Consider the following 24,873-nt stretch of genomic DNA (forward strand, 5'->3'; position numbering starts at 1 on the left):
CCACACAACAAACAGCTGCATGCCGCGTGTCACCAGAACCGAGATATCCACTCGGGCACTCATTCTCAGCCCCTCTCGTGTGAGGAAGAAATGAGGGACACCATGAGGGGTTGGCTAGTATTGGTACCGGTACCGAGCAGTCTGGTACCAGTACCGTACCGTATTGCTGGTACCGTTAGTACCGGTACTGGTACCGGTACCTGCCCACTCTTATTGTTGAGTAGCGTGGCAGCGTAGGTACTGTATTGTTGTTCAAGTGGCGCGCGGGAAGGACTGAGCTCAGCTGTGTGGCCGTGTGAGTCCAGTTGCGTGAGACATCTGGTGGCCACTCCATAAAATATCGCGTATAAGTGAAAAAACGCCTAAATTAAAAATTTATTTGGATTTTGGACCCCGCGTTATTTAAAAAACGCGTAAACCAAACTCGCGTAAATCGAGAGTTACCTGTATAATAATGCTAGGAAAAATTAATACTCGTGGGTGAAATCGATAAAAATTTTCGCCGCACCTTCAGGCCATTCCGCGAGGCCCCCTAAGGAGCCCCAGACGGATGTCGCAGTGGAAAGAAAAACTTATTAAACTTTTGGTGCATGAAAGGGCTAATATTTCAAAGCTATTGGACGAACCATATGCGCAGGAGGACCCCCGTAGTCGCCCGCCTTGGAGCTACTTCCCACCTTCCAACTCTCATAACAACCTCCACAAGATGTGGGTTAAGAGAGTACCCTGACTCAGTACAGTCATTTAGGGAAGTGATGTTACAGCTTACCGTGGGTGCGGAGGCATCAAAGGCAGGTCTTGCTTCAGTGGTGGTGCTGTCTTTTCGGACAACAGGGCCATGTGGTAGATAGTACGTAGTCGAGACAAGGAATTTTTAATAATTTATAGGGGTTGCGTCACAACCTCCACACGCCGTAGGTCGAGGACCGTGTAACCCGAGGGCCCCAGTACCATCCTACACTACCTGGACCTCATAGTCAGCTGCAGCTGACAGGAAAAGACCTGAAATGAATTTCTGCACACACACACACACACACACACACACACACACACACACACACACAAAAAAAAAAAAAAAAAAAAAAAAAAAAAAAAATAAGAATATGAAAAATGGAAAATGGAAAATGAAAAATCAATTATACAAATCCAGTTTCAATCAAATTGTTTTTATTTTTATTGTAGAAATCAGATTTTTTCCCACCCCTGGAGGTCACAGCACGGCCATTTAACAGAATGAAACAACAGTACACAAATAGGTCCAGCGCGGACATTGTTTCCTTTATTCTAAGTAAGGTGTGAAGAGAATTCACCAAACACTGGTTTAATGAACGCTTTGATAACTGACAATGTTTTCCTTCAAAATTAAGTGTCAGAAGAAAAGGGAAATTCACAGCAAAAGAACACTAAGTAGCTAGTTTGAGTAAAAGTGGGTAAACTTTAATTTTCTGTCCTTTCCCAGTGAATAATGTAGTTATACATAATTTTTCTTAATGCACGGTCTAATTTGAAACCTGAAATCCGTGTATAAGGAGGGATTACTGTAGTGCACAAAACATCATGCTCAGTGTTACAAGAATTGAGCAACACATTATACTAAACTTGATGTTACAGGAAATAAAAAAAAATACATTATGAAAACAACCACAATCTCCTCCATAATGTTGTTGTTGTGGTGGTGGTGGTGCAGGCCAGTACCCTCACAACACCACACCACATTCCACCACAGTCACCTTCATAATGGTGGTGATGGTGGTGGTGCAGGCCAGTACCCTCACAACACCACGCCACAGTCCATCACAGTCACCTCTTTAATGTCGCTGTGCTGGGCTGCCTCGGCCACCACGTGCAGTCCCTCCACTACCTCACCGAAGACATGAGACCTCACACCACCATCCTGACAGTCCCGGGTGGTGATACCAAACAGACCCCCCCTATACCCCCACACAACCCCTGCCCGGCCTGAACTCCGGTACTCACTCTTATCAAGGCCAGGCAGCAGCACACAATCCCCCTTACCATCATTACTTTTGTAGTCCCCGCCCTCCACACCCTCTCCCGGCCTCCCCTTGTTCCGCACACTGAACAACCTGGAGCCGCAGTAGGAGGGGCCGCGCTGCCCCGTGCACAGCAGGATGAACTGCTGGCCCCGCGGGGTGTCGGGGCTCAGATGGATGTGGACCCGGCGCGGCGCACAGCCCAGCCAGGACAGGTCCAGGAACACCGTGCATGGGAGGGAGGGCGGCACGACCTGGCTGACCTGTACACACAACACAACAGGTGGTGAGGCACACACACACACACACACACACACACACACACACAAGCGTAGGAGCCAAGATGTGTGAGAAAATTATATAAAAAAACAGATGGGTGGAATATTTAGAAAGCAACAGCATATTAACAAATAGTCAATTCGGATTCAGAGGAGGGTGATCTTGTGTAACTAATCTGATAAGCTTCTATTCAAGAGTAATTGATATACGTAATACAGAAGAGGGACGGTTGGGCGGATTGCGTGTATCTGGACTTAAAGAAAGCGTTTGATAATGTGCCCCACAAGAGATTAATATGGAAACTCAATCATGTTGGAGGTCTGGGAGGTTCAATGTTGGATTGGATTATAGACTTTTTAACGAAGAGAGAAATGAGAACAGTAATCAGGAACAATAAATCAAGCTGGACGGAAGTGACTAGTGGAGTCCCCCAAGGATCAGTGTTGGCTCCGATTATGTTTACAATATATATAAATGCCATGACAGAAGGGGTGACAAGCTATATGAATATGTTTGCTGATGATGCTAAAATAATGAGGAGGGTGGCTAATGAAGATGACTGTGTAGCACTGAGCCAAGATCTCGATAGAATAAGCAAATGGTCACGCAAATGGGAAATGACATTCAATACAGAGAAGTGTAGCGTGATGGTGTTCGGTAAGAGCAGTAGACGAATATCGGGGAACTACTCTCTGAGTATTGAAAGAATCATGAAAAAAATGAAGAAAAAGATCTGGGAGTGATCATAACAGACAAGTTATCCTTTGGAAAACATATAGAATTGATAACTGGGGAAACATACAATCTTCTTAGAAACATAAAAGCAGCATTTACATATTTAGATGAAGAAATGGTGAAGAAACTAATAACATCGATGATACGTCCAAGACTGGAATATGCAGCATTAGTGTGGTCACCTAGATTGAAGAAAGAAATTAGAAAGTTGGAAAGAATACAAAGAGCAGCGACTAAATTATAAGAAACTCTGAGAGAACATATTTATGAAGAAAGACTGGAGAAATTGGGACTAACAACACTGGAGAGAAGAAGAGAAAGAGGGGACCTAATAGCACTGTACAGGATACAAGAGGGATTGGAGAAATTGGACAGGGAAGACCTAGTGGTACGTGACAGAAGTGTGACAAGAGGCAATGGTAAGAAATTGAAGAAGAGCGACTGCAGGAGAGATATCAAGAAATACAGTTTTCCATACAGAAGCATAACAACATGAAACGGACTTGACAAGGAGACTGTGTGCAAAAACGATTCATGAATTTAAAGCCAAACTGGATAATAAGCGTTATGGAGACGGGACAGCACGAGCCTAGTATGGCTCTTTTCCTGTATTTCACAACTAGGTAAATACACACACACACACACACACACACACACACACACACACACACAACAGGTGATGAACACACACACGCACACACAATAGTTGATGACACACACACATACACACACACACACACACACATACATACACACAAGATGGCGGACTGACACAGCTGATCTCCAGACGTGCTCCAAATTCACATCACAGCTGCGTGGGATTAAATCCTGGACGTGAATTACTAAGGTGGGAGCCGTGCTAGGGTATAATCGTGCTGTCCCGAAGAAACAAGGACTGTTGACAGTGTACAACATCGAGAAATGAGCGAGGAGGAGGCGGGGGCGGCGGCCTTGCCGACCCCGCCGGCATTGTTTACACCGCCGAGCGCAGGGGTCAGGACAAGGCAAGCAGCAAAAAGGCAAGAGTTTGAGTTTGAGGGCTTCACGGATGACATGGAGAGACCCAGAGACAGAGACGTTTTTTTTTTTTTTTTTTTTTTTTACAGCTAAGGAGACAGTTCAAGGGCGTAAATAAAAAAAATATAAAAAGGCCCGCTACTCACTGCTCCCGAACAGAGGTCAAAGGAGTGTCCAAAAACAGAGGTCAGTTTCGGGAGGAGAGGTGTCCTGATACCCTCCTCTTGAAAGAGTTCAAGTCGTAGGCAGGAGGAAACAGATGAAGGAAGATTGTTCCAGAGTTTACCAGCGTCAGAGATGAAAAAGTGAAGATGCTGGTTGACTCTTGCATAAGGGGTTTGGACAGTATAGGGATGAGCATGAGTAGAAAGTCGTGTGCAGCGGGGCCGCGGGAGTAGGGGAGGCATGCAGTTAGCAAGTTCAGAAGTGCAGTCAGCATGAAAATATCGATAGAAGATAGAAAGAGAGGCAACATGGCGGCGGAATTTGAGAGGTAGAAGACTATCAGTATGAGGAGGAGAGCTGATGAGACGAAGAGCCTTTGACTCCACTCTGTCAAGGAGAGCTGTGTGAGTGGAGCCCCCCCACACATGAGATGCATACTCCATACGAGGGCGGACAAGGCCCCTGTAAATGGACAGCAACTGTGCGGGGGAGAAGAACTGGCAGAGACGGTACAGAACGCCCAGCCTCGAGGAAGCTGAATTAGTAAGAGATGAGATATGAAGTTTCCAGTTGAGATTTTGAGTTAAGGATAGACCGAGGATGTTTAGTGTTGAGGAGGGTGATAGCTGAATGTTGTCAAAGAATAGGGGATAGTTGCTTGGAAGATTGTGTCGAGTGGATAGGTGGAGAATCTGTGTTTTTGAGGCGTTGAAGGACACCAGGTTCCTCTTGCCCCAATCGGAAATAATAGTAAGGTCTGAGGCTAAGCGTTCTGTTGCCTCCAGCCTTGAGTCGTCAAGTTCCTGTAGGGTAGGTCTTCTATTAAAAGAAGTTGAGTAATGCAGAGTGGAATCATCGGCGTAGGAATGAATAGGACAGTTCGTTTTGGAAAGAAGATCATCAATGAACAACAGAAAGAGAGTGGGAGATAGGACAGAACCCTGTGGGACACCACTGTTAATAGGTTTAGGGGAAGAACAGTGACCGTCTACCACAGCAGAAATAGAACGGTCAGAAAGGAAACTGGAGATAAAGGTACAGAGAGAAGGATAGAAACCGTAGGAGGGTAGTTTGGAAAGCAAAGATTTGTGCCAGACCCTATCAAAAGCTTTTGATATGTCCAGCGCAATAGCAAAGGTTTCACTGAAACGGCTAAGAGAAGATGACCAAGAGTCAGTTAGGAAGGCAAGGAGATCACCAGTAGAACGCCCCTTGCGGAACCCATACTGGCGATCAGATAGAAGGTCAGAAGTGGAAAGGTGCTTTTGAATCTTCCGGTTAAGGATTGATTCAAAAGCTTTAGATAGACAAGAAAGTAAAGCTATAGGACGGTAGTTTGAGGGATTGGAACGGTCACCCTTCTTAGGCACAGGCTGTATGAAGGCATACCTCCAGCAGGAAGGAAAGGTAGATGATGACAGGCAGAGGCGGCGAAAGAGTTTGACCAGGAAGGGTGTCAGCACGGAGGCACAGTTTTTAAGGACAATAGGAGGCACTCCATCAGGCCCATAAGCCTTCTGAGGATTGAGGCCAGAGAGGGCATAGAAAACATCATTTTGAAGAATCTTTATAACAGGCATAAAATAGTCAGAGAGGGGATGAGCAAGAGGAATATGCCCAGAATCGTCCAGAGTGGAGTTTTTAGAAAAAAGTTTGAGAGAAGAGTTCAGCCTTAGAGATAGATGAGACGGCAGTGTTGCCGTCAGGACTGAGGAGTGGAGGGAAAGATGAAGAAGTGAAGTTGGAGGAGATGTTTTTGGCTAGATGCCAGAAGTCACGGGAAGAGTTAGAGAAAGCAAGGTTTTGGCATTTTCTATTAATGAAAGAGTTTTTGGTTAGTCGGAGAATTGATTTGGCACGATTCCGGGCAGAAATGTAAAGTTCATAATTAGCATTAGTTTGAAGGCTCTGGTACCTCTGGTACCTCTCTATCATTGACAGCACGAGAACAAGCGTGATTAAACCAAGGCTTTTTAGCGTGAGGAGTAGAGAAAGAACGTGGAATGTACGCCTCCATTCCAGAAACAATCACCTCTGTGATGCGCTGAGCACACACAGAGGGGTCTCTATCCTGGAAGCAATAATCATTCCACGGGAAATCGGAAAAGTACATCCTCAGGTCGTCCCAACGAGCTGAAGCAAAATGCCAGAAGCATCGCCTCTTCGGTGGGTCCAGAGGATGTACAGGAGCGATAGGACAGGATGCAGAAATAAGATTGTGATCGGAGGAGCCCAACGGAGAGAACAGTTTGACTGAATAAGCAGAAGGGTTTGAGGTAAGGAAGAGGTCTAGAATGTTGGGCCGGTCTCCAAGACGGTCGGGAATACGTGTAGGGTGCTGGACCAACTGCTCTAGATCGTTGAGGATAGCAAAGTTGTAGGCTTGTTCACCAGGCTGGTCAGTGAAAGAGGATGAAAGCCAAAGCTGGTGGTGAACATTGAAATCTCCTATGATGGAGATTTCAGGGAACGGAGAGTGGGTCAAGATGTGCTCCACTTTAGAGTTCAAATAGTCAAAGAATTTTACATAGTTAGTAGAGTTAGGTGAGAGATAAACAGCACAGATGTATTTAGTAATAGAATGACAATGAAGTCTTAGCCAGAAGGTGGAAAATTCTGAAGAATCAAGGTTGTGGGCACGAGAGCAAGTGATGTCATTGCGCACGTATGCGCAACATCCAGCTTTTGATTGAAATTTAGGATAGAGATAGTAGGAGGGAACAGAGTAGAGATTGCTGTCAGTAGCCTCAGAAACCTGTGTTTCGGTGAGGAAGAGAAGGTGAGGTTTGAGGAAGAAAGATGGTGTTCCACAGAATGAAAATTAGAACGAAGACCGCGAATGTTGCAGAAATTGAGAAGAAAGAGGTTTGAGGAGTTATCAAGACACCTCTCGGGTCGGCAGCCAGAAGGGGAGTCCTCCCTGGGGGAATTTATGGTCATAGACTTGGAAACGGAGATGAAGGATATGAGAGATAGAATGGGGACGCTGGAGAGAGAGGTGGACGTTCTGAAGACAGAGAAGGATGTTTGGAAGAATGCGTATAATGACCTGCACAAGCAGGTAACATTGAACGAGAAAAAGGCAGAAGACGCGGAGGTTAAAGTCAAGGAATTAAAGGAAACACATAAAGTCTGGAAGGAGGAACAAGAAAAGGAGAATGTTAGCTTTAAGAAAATTGTGGAGGAACAAGTCAAGGCTAAGGATGCAGCTATAACTGAAAAGGTGATCAAGGTGATAAAAGAAAAACCAGAAATAGTGAGGGACTCCGCTGAAAAAAAGAAGTCTGTAGTAGTGGTGGGCATTAATGAAGAGCACATGCCGATCAGACATACAAGAGAAAAGAAAAAAAGGAAGGCAGTGGAGCAAGTAATTGAAGCAATCCAGGAAGGTCATGAGCTGGTAGGAGAGATCGAAGAAGTATTCAGGCTTGGAAAGTATGAAGAAGGAGCCCAACGACCAGTTAAAATTAGATTTAGGTCTCAAGTGGCTGCAAAAGAAGTGGTGGGAAAGTCATGGAAGTTAGCAAGAACAGAGACCTACAAAAAAAGTCTGGGTAAGAAAGGACAGAAGTGTGGAGGAAAGGAACACGATAAGAGAATTGAAGAATCAAGCCAATGAAAAGAATGAAGTAAGATCAGAAGAGGAAAAGAAGTTTTTTTTCTGGAGAGTGATAGACATGGACCTAAGGAAGTGGTACAGAAGGGAAGAGGAGACAGCTTGAATGTGGCATACACTAATGTGAACGGGTTAATATCGTCAATGTTAGAAATAGGGGATTGCCTGAGTAAGGAAAAACCAGATGTTATGGGGATTACGGAAACCAAATTGACTGGTAGTAAAGATGCATTTAACATAGGGGATGGTAAATATAATGTATGGATGAAAAATAGAGAAAATAAACAAGGAGGAAGAGTGATGCTATTGTTGAAAAAGAAATGGACAGTGGAGGGTGTCACCTATGGCGAAGGGGAAGCGGAGGTCTTGAGTGTGGGAATAAGACTGCAAAGGGGAGGATGCAGAAATATCGTAGTGGTGTATGTCCCTCCAAAAACCAGCTCATGGACAGAATTGTACAAGAAGAAGCTGGAAGACACATTGGATTGCCTAAGGAGATTGCTGGAGGATAAGGATAAGATTCTGATAATGGGGGATTTTAGTTGTAAGGAAATGTCATGGGAAAACTGGTCAACGGAAGGAAGTGAAGCTTCATGGGGGAAAAAGGTTTTGGAATTGGTTATAGATAACGTCCTCACATAGTGGGTAGAGGAAAATACAAGATTCAGAGGAGAAGACGAGCCATCTAGATTGGACTTGATAATCACCAGAGAGCCAGACAGCACAGAGGAGATGAACTATAAGAGCCCTATAGAGAAGAGCGATCACGTACTTATCGAGTACATATTACGAGGAGGTAAAATAATCAGGAATGAGGACTACAGGAAAGAATGGTTTAACTTTAATAAGGCAAATTTTGAACGACTTGGGAAACATTTTGAGGAAGCACAATGGGATACGTTTTCTGAGGCTGAAAATGTAGAGGAAAAATTGTGTGTATCTGGACTTAAAGAAGGCGTTTGATAAAGTACCACACAAGCGATTAATATGGAAACTTAATCATGTTGGAGGTCTGGGTGGTTTAATATTGGATTGGATTATGGACTTTTCGACGAAGAGAGAAATGAGAACAGTAATCAGGAATAATAAATCAAGCTGGATGGAAGTGACGAGAGGAGTCCCCCAAGGATCAGTGCTGGCTCTGATTATGTTTGTAATTTATATTAATGACATGACAGAAGGGGTGACAAGCTATATGAATATGTTTGCTGATGATGCTAAAATAATGAGGAGGGTGGCTCATGAAGATGACTGTGTAGCACTGAGCCAAAATCTCGATAGAATAAGTGAATGGTCACGCAAATGGGAAATGACATTCAATACAGAGAAGTGTAGCGTGATGGTGTTCAGTAAGAGCAGTAGACGAATATCGGGGAACTACTCTCTGAGTAATGAAAGAATCATGAAAAAAAATGAAGAAAAGATCTGGGAGTGATCATAACAGACAAGTTATCCTTTGGAAAACATATAGAATTGATAACTGGGGAAACATACAATCTTCTTAGAAACATAAAAGCAGCATTTACATATTTAGATGAAGAAATGGTGAAGAAACTAATAACATTGATAATACGTCCAAGACTGGCATATGCAGCATTAGTGTGGTCACCTAGATTGAAGAAAGAAATCAGAAAGTTGGAAAGAATACAAAGAGCAGCGACTAAATTACCGGAAACTCTGAGAGAACATACTTATGAAGAAAGACTGGAGAAAATGGGACTAACAACACTGGAGAGAAGTGATAGAGGGGACCTAATAGCACTGTACAGGATACAAGAGGGATTGGAGAAATTGGACAGGGAAGACCTAGCGGTACGTGACAGAAGTGTGACAAGAGGCAATGGTAAGAAACTGAAGAAGAGCGACTGAAGGAGAGACATCAAGAAATACAGTTTTCCATACAGAAGCATAACAACATGGAACGGACTTGACAAGGAGACTGTGTGTGCAAAAACGATTCATGAATTTGAAGCCAAACTGGATAATAAGCGTTATGGAGACGGGACAGCACGAGCCTAGTGCGGCTCTTTTTCTGTATTTCACAACTAGGTAAATACACACACACATACACACACACACACACACAACAGGTGATGACACACATACACACACACGCACACACACACACAACAGGTGATGACACACACACACACACACACACACACACACACACACACACACACACACACACACACACACACACACACACACTGCTATTGGATCCTTGGAGGAATAATACATGGAGTGGGCCTCAGTGGGCACTGCTCTTCTCTGTGAAAAGAAGCATGGGGGGTAGGGGTGGGCGGAGCTTAGCCGGTGGCCTTGAGCCAGCAATTTCACTCAAAACATTGCATTTCTCGTTCCTAGATCGTCGAAGTAAATGAGCTTGTCTGCCTTATTTCTTCCACATATGATATGTTTTTAGTTATTCAACTGCTGCAGTATATGCACTAATGATGTATGTAGAGGTTTTCATAAAACAAAAAAACACCAGCATTTCCTTGTCTTTATTCCGTAGAAGCTGAGAAGAAATGTTCCACACCCGCTTTGATCCCTCACACTTCCTCTGTATAATATTCATTATACTGTATATTGATCATGGTCTTACTTTTAATGTAGAAGCATGTACAGCCTTCTATGTAGAGCGTCTCAGATATGTGATAAAAACTCATACAAGAAAACAGAAGGAAGTATTGGGGCAGGAAGGAGAAAAACTTACAGATTCGCAAATAATAGTCTATATTTGACTCGACGTCAACCAACCATGTTACACAATCGTGCATATCATTGTTAAAGGTATATTAATCAGTAAATGGAGAAAATGCAACATACAGGTCAGGCACCAATTACTGTGAGGGGTTGGTTACATGTTTTTAGGGAGAGAAATGGTTGTGGAGTGGTGATGTCTTCATCACCAGAGATGAAAAAAAAAAAAAAAAATTACAGGAGTGCAATAAATAATGGAAGATAACTCCTGTAAAGCGCCGTCCACACTATGGGTGGGCAGTCGCGGAATCAGGCGGACTGACGAGGGGGTAAGGGGGGTGATCGTCCACACTATAAGCGGCAGGCGTGGCATGAGTGGTGAGCAGCCCGCAGCCAGTGTTGCCGTTATTGGTATGAACGTGCCAGATTTGGTATTTTTGGTTGTACAAAGTACGACTTTCACTAGATCTGGTACTAAATAGAGATGGTATTTTTTTATTTTTTATTTTTTTTACAACAAAGGAGGCAGCTCAAGGGCACACAAAAAAAAAAACAATAATAAAAAAAGCCCGCTACTCGCTGCTCCTAAAAAAGAAACAAACGAGGTGGCCGAAAGCAAGGTCAAATACGTAAGGAGAGATGTCCTGATACCCTCCTCTTGAAAGAGTTCAAGTCGTAGGCAGGAGGAAATACAGATGAAGGAAGATTGTTCCAGAGTTTACCATCGTGAGGGATGAAAGAGTGAAGATGCTGGTTAACTCTTGCATAAGGGGTTTGGACAGAATAGGGATGAGCATGAGTAGAAAGTCGAGTGCAGCGGGGCCGCGGGAGGGGGGGGAGGCATGCAGTTAGCAAGTTCAGAAGAGCAGTCAGCATGGAAATATCGATAGAAGATAGAAAGATAGGCAACATTGCGGCGGAATTTAAGAGGTAGAAGACTATCAGTATGAGGAGGAGAGCTGATGAGACGAAGAGCCTTAGCCTCCACTCTGTCCAGAAGAGCTGTGTGGGTGGAGCCCCCCCCAAACGTGAGATGCATACTCCATACGAGGGCGGACAAGGCCCCTGTATATGGACAGCAACTGTGCGGGGGAGAAGAACTGGCGGAGACGGTACAGAACGCCCAGCCTCGAGGAAGCTGGTTTAGTAAGAGATGAGATATGAAGTTTCCAGTTGAGATTTTGAGTTAAGGATAGACCGAGGATGTTTAGTGTTGAGGAAGGTGATAGCTGGGTGTTGTCAAAGAATAGGGGATAGTTGTTTGGAAGATTGTGTCGAGTGGATAGGTGGAGAAACTGTGTTTTTGAGGCATTGAAGGACACCAGGTTCCTCTTGCCCCAATCGGAAATAATAGTAAGGTCTGAGGCTAAGCGTTCTGCAGCCTCCAGCCTTGAGTCGTTAAGTTCCTGTAGGGTGGGTCTTCTATTAAAAAATGCAGAGTGGAATCATCGGCGTAGGAATGGATAGGACAGTTCGTTTTGGAAAGAAGATCATCAATGAACAACAGAAAAAGAGTGGGAGATAGGACAGAACCCTGTGGGACACCACTGTTAATAGATTTAGGGGAAGAACAGTGACCGTCTACCACAACAGAAATAGAACGGTCAGAAAGGAAACTGGAGATAAAGGTACAGAGAGAAGGATAGAAACCGTAGGAGGGTAGTTTGGAAAGCAAAGATTTGTGCCAGACCCTATCAAAGGCTTTTGATATGTCCAGCGCATTAGCAAAGGTTTCACCGAAACGGCTGAGAGAGGATGACCAAGAGTCTGTTAGGAAGGCAACATCACCAGTAGAACGCCCTTTGCGGAACCCATAATGACGATCAGATAGAAGGTCAGAAGTGGAAAGGTGCTTTTGAATCTTCCGGTTAATGATTGATTCAAAAGCTTTAGATAGACCAGAAAGTAAAGCTATAGGACGATAGTTTGAGGGATTGGAACGGTCACCCTTCTTAGGCACAGGCTGTATGAAGGCATACTTCCAGTAGGAAGGACAGGTAGATGTTGACAGGCAGAGGCGAAAGAGTTTGACCAGGCAGGGTGTCAGCACGGAGGCACAGTTTTTAAGGACAATAGGAGGTACTCCATCAGCTCCATAAGCCTTCTGAGGATTGAGGCCAGATAGGGCATAGAAAACATCATTTTGAAGAATCTTTATAACAGGCATAAAAGAGTCAGAGGGAGGATGAGTGGGAGGAATATGCCCAGAATCGTCCAGAGTGGAGTTTTTAGAAAAAGTTTGAGAGAAGAGTTCAGCCTTAGAGATAGATGAGATGGCAGTGTTGTCGTCAGGACTGAGGAGTGGAGGGAAAGATGAAGCAGTGAAGTTCGAGGAGATGTTTTTGGCTAGATGCCAGACGTCACGGGAAGAGTTAGAAAGCAAGGTTTTGGCATTTTCTATTAATGAAAGAGTTTTTGGTTAGTCGGAGAATAGATTTGACACGATTCCGGGCAGAAATGTTAAGTTCATAATTAGCATTAGTTTGAAGGCTCTGGTACCTTTTGTGAGCTGCCTCTCTATCATTGACAGCACGAGAACAAGCGTGACTAAACCAAGGCTTTTTAGCGTGAGGAGTAGAGAAAGAACATGGAATGTATGCCTCCATTCCAGAGACAATCACCTCTGTGATGCGCTGAGCACATACAGAGGGTCTCTATCCTGGAAGCAATAATCATTCCACGGAAATCGGAAAAGTACATCCTCAGGTTGCCCACCGAGCTGAAGCAAAATGCCAGAAGCATCGCCCCTTCGGTGGGTCAGAGGGTGTACAGGAGCGATAGGACAGGATGCAGAAATAAGATTGTGATCAGGAGGAGCCCAATGGAGAGAACAGTTTGACAGAATAAGCAGAAGGGTTTGAGGTAAGGAAGGGTCTAGAATGTTGGGCCTGTCTCCAAGACAGTCAGGAATACGTGTGGTGCTGGACCAACTGCTCTACATCGTTGAGGATAGCAAAGTTGTAGGCTTGGTCACCAGGCTGGTCAGTGAAAGAGGATGAGAGCCAAAGCTGGTGGTGAACATTGAAATCTCCTAGGATGGAGATTTCAGCGAAGGTAGAGTGGGTCAAGATGTGCTCCACTTCAGAGTTCAAGTAGTCAAAGAATTTTACATAGTTAGTAGAGTTAGGTGAGAGATAAACAGCACAGATGTATTTAGTAATAGAATGACAATGAAGTCTTAGCCAGATGGTGGAAAATTCTGAAGAATCAAGGTTTTGGGCACGAGAGCAAGTGATGTCATTGCGCACGTAAGCGCAACATCCAACTATGGATTGAAATTTAGGATAGAGATAGAAGGAGGGAACAGAGTAGAAATTGCTGTCAGTAGCCTCAGAAACCTGTGTTTCAGTGAGGAGGAGAAGGTGAGGTTTAGCGGAAGAGAGATGGTGTTCCACAGAATGAAAATTAGAACGAAGACCGCGAATGTTGAAGAAATTATGAAGAAAGGGGTTCGAGGAGTTATCAAGACACCTCTCAGGCCAGCAGCCAGAAGGGAGTCCTCCTGGGGAATTTATGGTCATAGACTTGGAAAGGAGATGAAGGATATGAGAGAGATAGAATGGGGACGCGGGAGAGAGAGGTGGACGTTCTGAAGACAGAGAAGGATGTTTGGAAGAATGTGTATAATGACCTGCACAAGCAGGTAACATTGAACCAGAAAAAGGCAGACGACGCGGAGGTTCAAGTCAAGGAATGAAAGGAAACACATAAAGTCTGGAAGGAGGAACAAGAAAAGGAGAATGTTAGCTTTAAGAAAATTGTGGAGGAACAAGTCAAGGCTAAGGATGCAGCTATAACTGAAAAGGTGATCAAGGTGATAAAGAAAAACCAGAAATAGTGAGGGACTCCGCTGAAAAAAGTCTGTAGTAGTGGTGGGCATTAATGAAGAGCACGTGCCGATCAGACATACAAGGGAAAAGAAAAAGAGGAAGGCTGTGGAGCAAGTAATTGAAGCAATTCAGGAAGGTCATGAGCTGGCAGGGGAGATCGAAGAAGTATTCAGGCTTGGAAAGAAGTATGAAGAAGGAGTCCAACGACCAGTTAAAATTAGATTTAGGTCTCAAGTGGCTGCAAAAGAAGTGGTGGGAAAGTCATGGAAGTTAGCAAGAACGAGACCTACAAAAAGTCTGAGTAGAAAGGACAGAAGTGTGGAGGAAAGGAACACGATAAGAGAAATGAAGAATCAAGCCAATGAAAAGAATGAAGTAAGATCAGAAGAGGAAAAAAGAAGTTTTTCTGGAAGTGATAGACATGGACCTAAGGAAGTGGTACAGAAGGGAAGAGGTGACAGCTTGAAGGTGGCATACACTCATGTGAACAGGTTAATATCGTCAATGTTAGAAATAGGGGATTACCTGAGTAAGGAAAAACCAGATGTTATGGGGATTCACGGAGCCAAATTGACTGGTAGTATAGATGCATTTAACATAGGGGATGGTAAATATAATGTATGGATGAAAATAGAGAAAATAAACAAGGAGGAGGTGATGCTATTGTTGAAAAAAATGGACAGTGGAGGTGTCACCTATGGCGAAGGGGAAGCGGAGGTCTTGAGTGTGGGAATAAGACTGCAAAGGGGAGGATGCAGAAATATCGTAGTGGTGTATGTCCTCCAAAACCAATTCATGGACAGAATTGTACAAGAAGAAGCTGGAAGACACATTGGATTGCCTAAGGAGTTGCTGGAGGATAAGGATAAGATTCTGATAATGGGGGATTTTAGTTGTAAGGAAGTGTCATGGGAAAACTGGTCAACGGAAGGAAGTGAAGCTTCATGGGGGAAAAAGGTTTTGGAATTGGTTATAGATAACGTCCTCACACAGTGGGTAGAGGAAAATACAAGATTCAGAGGGAAGACGAGCCATCTAGATTGGACTTGATAATCACCAGAGAGCCAGATAGCATAGAGGAGATGAACTATAAGAGCCCTATAGGGAAGGCGATCACGTGCTTATCAGTACATATTACGAGGAGGTAAAATAATCAGGAATGAGGACTACAGGAAAGAATGGTATAACTTTAATAAGGCAAATTTTGAACGACTTGGGAAACATTTTGAGGAAGCACAATGGGATACGTTTTTTGAGGCTGAAAATGTAGAGGAAAAATTGTGAGTATCTGGACTTAAAGGCCTTGTTTGATAAAGTACCACTGGCGATTAATATGGAAACTTAATCATGTTGGAGGTCTGGGTGGTTTAATATTGGATTGGATTATGGACTTTTCGACGAAGAGAGAAATGAGAACAGTAATCAGGAATAATAAATCAAGCTGGATGGAAGTGACGAGAGGAGTCCCCCAAGGATCAGTGCTGGCTCCGATTATGTTTGTAATTTATATTAATGACATGACAGAAGGGGTGACAAGCTATATGAATATGTTAGCTGATGATGCTAAAATAATGAGGAGGGTGGCTCAGAAAACAAGCAAGAGAGTAGCGTAGAAGCAAGGCACTCACAGCGTGGCAGGTGCCAGAGACAAGATGCCTTATCATTCTCCAGTAAGTCAACAAGGTATACACAATAATATGTGAAAATTTCATGCCAATCAAATAAAACAAATGGCGAACAGGAATGAAATGGAAAAAAATCTTTAGGAGCCAATATCTCGAAAATTAGTTTTTAAACCAAAAGATTTCACAAAATCGGTTAAAAGTCTGATCGACTTTTGTTAAGTATCAGTTAAAACTACAACTAAAGGGCAATTTTTTGTTGGGAATAGCTTTTCAATAATGTCAAAAGAAAACGGAACACAGAGTGGAGAAAATAATAAGTGACAAAACATTGTAATTTTTTTCTTCAAAGACAAAACAAAAAATAAAAAAGTTACTTCCAACAAAATGTAGATAGGTAAACAAAGTTTCTATGGTATTTTTTTCAAAACGACTAACTGAAAAATAAAGTCTGTGAAACAAAAAAAAAAAAAAAAAAAAAAAAAACCGCTTTATTTGAGTCTCTCCTAAACTTCACCCGAATTTATGAAATTCACAGAATATCACACCTTTACACTTACAAACAAAATCCTAATATTTCAAAGCTATTGGACGTGGGGGACGGCTACGGGGGGTCCTGGGCATATGGTTGGAAAGTTTCTTTTAGTCGGTGCAACATCTGTGGTCATATACCGGAGAGAGACGGGAGGGGGAAGGAATTATAGGAGAAGGGAACAGATCCCAGGAGACGGGACACAACCTCCGATTAATACCTGGTACCCATTCACTGCTGAGTGGGTGGACAAGGCGTAGGGTATCCGGAAAACGCCCAAATTTTTCCCTCCGCCCGGGAATCGAACCAGGCTTTCTCAGTTGAGCCAGTGTGCTAACCACTGCACCACGAAGCCCCCTTGCGCATATGGTACATCCAATAGCTGAAATATTAGGATTATGTTTGAGGTGTAAACATATGATATTCTGTGAATTTCATTAAATTTGGTGAGATTTACCGATTTTGTAATTTGAGGTCTTTGAAAAAAAATTTAAAAACTAATTTTCGAGATACGTACCCAGAAAGGTACAGTCACCTCTTGATTGACACGAGTTTAAACAATTTTTTTTTTATTTAACACGAGTTTATATTTAAGGAGATACGATTAACTAACGCGATATTTTTGAGTTAACGCGTGTTTAATCGATGACGTCACGAACACCCACGCTACTTCTGGGCAGGGATCCACAAACATACTCACTAACTACGAACTAATATAACTACGCACTATTGATTTAGCGACCGACGTTTACTTCAGATCCACAAAGCAACCCTTACATTGTAGTTAAGAGGCAGCTAGCCGTGTTCCCATTTTTTTCGCAAATAAAACTTTAACAAAGCGTCGGGCAAGGATGTTATTTTGGCAGTGGATGTTTGAGACCCCGACCTAATGGGCAAAAATATGATTTGGTGTCACATGTGGATAATGAAGCGCTTATAAGAGTAAATTTAGGATAAACTTGGCTGAAAGTTAAAGGCACTGTGAGTGAGGCTAGCCCCACCCCACTCATCTTCTCGTGACGTCGATGTGACGTTTAGGGCCGTATTCTTAAATCAAACTTTTGTAACCACAGTCCCCACACATCTGACAATGATATTCTTCAACAATCATCGTGCCCGTGGTTACCACAGTTCCGACAGTCACAAAGGGTGTATTCTTATACGCCACCTCTGGGACCGTGATACCGATCAAAGCACCAAATTGTCGGGAGACTTTGCTGGGTCCGTCACCCCTTCTCACAAATATAGTGGGGCGTGTTATTTTGTGCCTGATTTGCATGTTCACAACATCTTTGAGGATACTAGACGTTCAGAACACTTCTGCTACTGTAGCCGCTGTTCCAGCTCCGCGGCGAATGATGAGCTTAATGTGGTAGATATGTATGTAGGGGTTATATGATAGCTTAATGTGGTAGATATGTATGTAGGGATTATATGAATTTAATGACTTTATGAATTATGTCGGGATAGTCGAGCGGGATAGTGCGGTGGTGCGAGGCGGTAGTGTCGCCAGAAGATGTTCACAGGAAAAGTGTCGAGACAGCGGCGAGATGAGTGAAATGCTGACTCGGGACGCCTGCTGGAGGCCCCTCTGGTGCAGGGTTGAGCAAGGAGGAAAGGGACAGAAAGACAGTAGCAGCAGGGTAGTGGTAGAGAAAAGCGACGTTGTTCACACTGCCATTACTGACCGAAAGTTTACCCTAACTGTACCCGCATAAGTGTTTGATTATCCACAAGATGACACCAAATGCATTTTGATTAGGTCGGGGTCTCAAACATCCACTGCCAAAATAACATCCTTGTCCGACGCTTTGTTAAAGTTTTATTTGTGAAAAACAGGGGAACACGGCCCCTGAAACCGTTAGTAGGTCGCTGATTGGTTGATGACGTCATTGGCCTTGCAACGAATCACAAGCATGTTTACAAAAAAGAAGTTGGAAGTTTTGGGGAGAAAAGACCTCTGTGATAGTGAAAGTGACTTTTTGAAGCTTTGAAATCGGTGTTAGTGGTGAAGACACTGACATCAACAACATTGAACTCCAACCCCTCGATTTATCAGGAAGGCTGAGCCCCGTTATTGTGCAACCTCAGCTTGATGGCCATCCTGTAGCTCACTCTCATTACGGTTATGGTGGAAGTGATACTCAGGGCCCTGAGGATGCATCCCACCACCCTTCAGGGTTATCAAGGTGAGAACATGAGGGTAATGAAGGGGTTTGTAGCGGGGCCCAGTGCGTGTAGGGGCCGGGAGGGCGGCTGCCAGCCACAACCTACGCAGCGTTGCCAACACAGGCTTGCTCTGACCTAAAAGTTACTGAGTTTCATCACGTCTCCACGGAAACATCACATGACATAGAGACTTGGGGTTTGAGGCAGACTGAAGAGGAAGGATGGATTAAGCGAATGCTTATAAGTCTAAAGCTACTGGCTTAGGCAGAGCCGTAAAATTGATAATAGAAAGTGACCAATTTTCGGGAGAGCGTCAGAACGCGGGGTGATGAGGGACGGTGGCCAACGCAAGTGTCGAGTGCTGAAAGTGAAGTACAAATGTAAATATAATGAGAACGTGTGGTTTTGTTGTTTCCGTGACCTACTAATGTATTAATAATGTTTTTTTTTTTTTTAAGGTTAGAGTAACAAAATCCCCAAAATAGGCAGACTTTCCCAGTGTCCAGGAACGCAACCCCCCCTATTACCATTGTTTCTTATGGGGAAATTATGTTTAAATAATGCGATTTTAAATAACACATCTCCAGGAACGTAACCCTCGTGTTAATCAAGAGGTGACTGAAAAAAACAATGTATAAATCAAGAAGGGATAAGGATGAACTAATATCAGTGAAGGACTTACTGAAAAACCTGAATGATGAAAAACTACACAACCTTGAGGAGGACGTGGAAGAGATTGTTAGGTTGGGCCCTTACATAGAAGGTAAAACGAGGCCAGTTAAATTAAGATTAAAATCACAGAAGGTAACAGAGGAAATATTGTATAGAACAACTAAGCTAAGGGATATAGATGAATGTAAGGAAATATATATAAAGAAAAATAGAAATGAAGAAGAAAGGAAAAAAGGAATGAAATGCAAGCAGAGGCAAAGGAGAAAAATAGTGCAAGATCAGAAGAGGAAGAAAATATATTTTTTGAGAAAGCTTTGGAGGACAGGGTGAAGAAATGGTACATAAGGGAAAAGCCGAAAGAGACAAGAAACTAAACAAAATTGGAACAGCTAAGGGTTTAAGTGTGATGTATACCAATGTAGATGGGATAATACCTAGAAAACTGGAACTCCAAGACTACTTAAAGGAAAAAGAGCCCAAGATTGTGTGTTTAACAGAAACAAAGCTAAGAGAGGAAATTCAAATAGTGTTTAACAATACCTACAATGTATGGAGGAAAGATAGGAGGGGTAAAGGTGGTGGAGGAGTGATGATGATGACAAGAAAGGACTTGATGGTGAAATCAGTAATATATGGAGAAGGAAAGGCGGAAATAGTGAGTGTTAACTTGGAGAATAAAAACAGAGAAATGCTGACGCTAATAGCAGCCTGTGTACCACCAAAAACAAACGCATGGAACAGAGAAGATTATGAGACGATGATTGAGGATACCATTCAGTGTTTGAGTAGGTTACATAAAGCAAATAAAAGTCTTGTTGGTTGGGGACTTTAACTGCAAAGAGGTAAACTGGGAAACATTCGAAGGTAGAGGAAGTGAGACGGCATGGGGGGAAAGATTTCTAAAACTGACTATGGAAAACCTAATGATGCAGTGGGTGACTGAAAATACAAGATACAGGAGTGATGACGAACCAGCAAGACTGGACCTGGTACTGACGAAGGGAGTGCACCTGTTAAATGAATTAAGATATGTGTGTCCCATGGGAAAAAGTGATCATGTGATAACAGAAATGGAAACAGAAGAGAAAGTCACTGAGGAGGACGAATCATATAAAGGAAAAAGGAGAAACTACAGGAAAGTGGACATCGAAAATCTTAAGAAATATTATGAAAAACTGGACTTGAAAAAGTTAAAAAGAACAAACGAGGTGCAGGAAAAGTATGATATTTTTATGGAGGCATATGAGACATGAGTCATGAAATATGTCCCATTATATAAACCCAAAGAAAGAGGAAAGAAAGATTGGTTTAATGCAAGATGTGTGAGTGCAAAGAAAAAAAGAGACAAAGTGTGGAGGAGATTGAAAAGAAACAAGAATTAAAGGAATAAAGAAGATTTTAAGATAGCAAGAAATGAATATGTGAAAATTAGGAGGGAAAAAGAGAAAGGATACGGAAAGGATATTGTTGAAAAGTATAAGGAGGAACCTAAATTGTTTTATAGATTCATAAATGGAAAAATCAAACCAAAGGAAAAAATAGAAAGACTGAAAGATGGAAATAAGATAACTGAAGATCCTAAAGACATGACTGAGCTGCTATACAAGAGGTTTCAACAAGTTTTTAAAAAAGAATCACAATTCAATGTACCACAAGATGACAAGATAAATGTTCAAATGGATGAAGTCAGAGTAACTAAAGAGGAGATATATAAAATAATGGAGGAACTGGAAGAGAGGAAAGCAATAGGACCGGATGGAGCCTCAGGTTTTATATTGAAAGAAGTTAGAAATCAGCTGGTCGGACCGGTATATAATATAAAATGCTCAATATCAACTGGTAAAGGAATGGCGAAGGGTTGAGGTGGTCCCTATATATAAAAGCGGGAAAAAGGAAGAACCTCTGAACTATAGACCAGTATCACTGACCAATATAGTTTGTAAAATATGCGAAAAAGTGATAAAGAAACAATGGAAAAAATTTCTAGAACACAATATATTTACAGGAAAACAGTTTGGCTTTAGAAAAGGGTGCTCATGTGTAACAAACTTACTGAGCTTTTACTCAAGAGTGACGGACATAACACAGGAGAGGAATGGATGGGTAGATTACGTGTAATTGGACCTGAAGAAGGCTTTCGACAAAGTTCCACATACAAGACTACTATGGAAGCTGGAAAATAGAGGAGGATTGAAAGGGAAAATGAAGAACTAGATGGAAAATTACTTAAAGGGAAGAGAAATGAGAACAGGGGTAAAGGACATGAAATCGGAATGGAGAATTGTAGATAGTGGAGTGCTTCAAGGATCAGTACTGGCACCAGTACTTTTCCTAGTATATATAAATGATATGCCGGAGAAAGTAAGCAGTTACATGAGCCTGTTTGCAGACGATGCAAAATTGCTGAGACATATAAGAAATAGTAAAGATTGTGAAATTCTGCAAGAGGACCTAAATAAGATTTGGGATTGGAGTAAGAAATGGGAGATGGAGTTTAATGTGAAGAAATGTCATGTAATGGAAATGACAAAGAGTGAAGGGAGACCAAAATGGACATATAGAATGGGAGACGGAGAAATATTAAAAGTTGAAGGAGAAAGATCTGGGAGTGATAATACAAGATAATCAACAGTCAGAGTCATGTAAAGAGGATATTTGGAGATATGTATAGAATGATGAGAAATATAGGATTAGCATTCCACTACATGGATAAGGATATGATGAAAAAGATAATAACCACTATGATTAGACCAAAATTGGAATATGCAGAAACTGTGTGGTCTCCCCATAAGAAAAACACGTGAAAAACTAGAAAGAATACATAGGATGGCATCGAAGTTGGTTCCAGAACTGGAGGGATTGTCATGTGAAGAAAGGTTAAAGGAAATGGACCTGCCAACATTGGAACAAATAAGAGAAAGGGGAGACCTAATACTAATCTATAAATTGCGGAATAAAATGGAAGAAGTAGATAATGAGGAGTTGCTACTAAGAGAAGGAAGAAACACCAGTAACACACGAGGACACAGTAAGAAATTGAGAAAAGGAAGATGCTTGAGACATAAAAAAATATAGCATCCCGCAAAGAAACATAGAGGTTTGGAACAGACTAAGTGAGGATGTAGTATCGGCGAAGAGTGTGCACAACTTTAACCCCCTCACTACGGCCGGGTCAAAACTGCGCCCCGCGCCGTATCCGGGATCGCCGCGCGCGCCAAATTTCAAATGTCGCTATTGAATATAACAAGTTTTCAGCCATAAACTCAACATAATCATCATGTAATATATATGAAAACATGCAGAATCAAATGATGCACACAGAAAAACTCACCACGGCCGGGCCAAAACAGCGCTCCGCGCCGTATCCGGGATCGCCGTGCGCACCAAATTTCAAATGTCGCTATTGAATATAACAAGTTTTCAGCCATAAACTCAACATAATCATCATGTATTATATATGAAAACATGCAGAATTAAATGGTGCACATAAAAAAAATATAAATTAATTGATAATTTTGAGATGTAAGCATAAATATAGATAAAATAACTTGTATATTGGCTAAAGCGAGCTAGAACGCAGTATGCGCGTCCTCTGATATGGTACGGGGCACGCAAGGCCGCAGTATGCGCGTCTTCTGATATGGTACGGGCCACGCAAGGACGCAGTATGCGCGTCTTCTGATATGGTACGGGCCACGCAAGGACGCAGTATACGCGTCTTCTGATATGGTACGGGCCACGCAAGGACGCAGTATGCGCGTCTTCTGATATGGTACGGGCCACGCAAGGACGCAGTATGCGCGTCTTCTGATATGGTACGGGCCACGCAAGGACGCAGTATGCGCGTCTTCTGATATGGTACGGGCCACGCAAGGACGCAGTATGCGCGTCTTCTGATATGGTACGGGCCACGCAAGGACGCAGTATGCGCGTCTTCTGATATGGTACGGGCCACGCAAGGACGCAGTATACGCGTCCTCGTGTTGAATGGGTTAAGGAAAAAATGGACAAGTACATATATGGAGACGGGACCACACGAGCATAGCTCAGGTCCAGTAAAAATATAATTAGATAAATACACACACACACACACACACACACAACACATGTAAAAAAGGAAATATAGAGACAGGAGGAAAGGGTTGGAAAGGCAAATTTCTGTTAGCAGAAACTGCCAACCTATATAGGAGCTTCTAGAACACCAGAGGGAAAGGCAGGAAAAGGCTGTGGCTGAGGTCACTAAAACTCTGAACACAAGGCAGGCCCTGGTGAGGGACGCAGCAGACAAGAAGCAGCGTGGGACAGCTATTGGCCGGAGGAAAAACAAATGCCGGCAAAAATAGAGAGGCAAAGAGGAGGGCTGGGACTGGCCGAGGCCGTGGCACCGCAACCTTGGAGGGCGGCCCCCAAGCTGCTGGGAGAAGAGGTGCCTGGGTTGGGAAATGTGTGGCAGGGAATGTGAGGCCACTCAAAGCTAGGATGCAGACACAGATCATTGAAACTCAGCGGCCGCCTTCCCCCCCAGGCAGGGCCAAGTCCCCAGCTCACCTGCAGGGTTGCAGCGCCCCGTGGCAGGGGGTGCTCCTTCAGGGCGTGGAGGCACGGCCGGCCGGCTTCGAGGCTTATTCTTGCATGTCGGCGCTGACCTTCCACCTGATGCACAGCAAACACCCGGCCAGCCTGCAGCAGGGTCCTAACGTGCTGTGTTAGGCTGCGGAGGTCCTCAACCTGCAAAGGTTCCCAGTGGAGGGAAGGAAAGAGCAGGAAGACCACGTCAGGTTGCTGCCTTGGCCGGCAGAAAACAAGAGTGTGTAAAGAAAGCTGCTGACTCCTTAGGGAGTTTTGCTTATGAAGCTGAACTCAAAACTCACTGATGCACTAACAGAAACACCAATTATGCCGTGACAAGGTGAGGTGACTACTGGTAACTCACTGAGGCACTAACAGGAACACAAATTATGCCATGACAAGGTAAGGTGACTACTGGTGCTGTGTTGAAGTAAGGCAAACACAGCCATCACACAGTGACAAACTAAGGTAAGTCTGCAGTGCTGTGTTGAGGTGAGGCACACACAGCAATCATACAGTGACAAGCTAAGGTAAGTCTGCAGTGCTGTGTTGAGGTGAGGCAAACACAGCAATCATACAGTGACAAGCTAAGGTAAGTCTGCAGTACTGTGTTAAAGTGAGGCAAACACAGCAATCACACAGTGACAAACTAAGGTAACTGCAGTGCTGTGTTGAAGTGAGGCTAACACAGCAATCACACAGTGACAAGCTAAGGTAAGTCTGCAGTACTGTGTTAAAGTGAGGCAAACACAGCAATCACACAGTGACAAATTAAGCTAAGGTAACTGCAGTGCTGTGTTGAGGTGAGGCAAACACAGCAATCACACAGTGACAAGCTAAGGTAACTGCAGTGCTGTGTTGAGGTGAGGCAAACACAGCAATCATACAGTGACAAGCTAAGGTAAGTCTGCAGTGCTGTGTTAAAGTGAGGCAAACACAGCAATCACACAGTGACAAGCTAAGGTAA

General features: G+C 43.3%; 1 protein-coding gene across 3 annotated transcripts in view; it reads right to left on the bottom strand.

The window, feature by feature from the left end:
* Positions 1 to 1,156: 1,156 nt before the first annotated feature.
* LOC127006090 (tripartite motif containing 13-like) overlaps positions 1,157 to 24,873 on the bottom strand; it is an 87,444-nt gene continuing 63,727 nt past the window's right edge. For 2 of the 3 annotated variants that reach the window (XM_050875595.1, XM_050875596.1), the window contains exons 4-5: positions 23,886 to 24,065; positions 1,157 to 2,257 (exon numbers count right to left, since the gene is read on the bottom strand). In XM_050875595.1, coding sequence (XP_050731552.1) covers positions 1,772 to 2,257; positions 23,886 to 24,065 — 666 coding nt within the window. In that variant the 3' untranslated portion in view covers positions 1,157 to 1,771. The remainder of the gene's footprint in view (positions 2,258 to 23,885; positions 24,066 to 24,873) is intronic. The other variant, XM_050875597.1, reaches the window with a different exon arrangement.

The sequence above is a fragment of the Eriocheir sinensis genome, chromosome 32 (genome assembly GCF_024679095.1).
Source record: "Eriocheir sinensis breed Jianghai 21 chromosome 32, ASM2467909v1, whole genome shotgun sequence".
NCBI lineage: Eukaryota > Metazoa > Arthropoda > Malacostraca > Decapoda > Varunidae > Eriocheir > Eriocheir sinensis.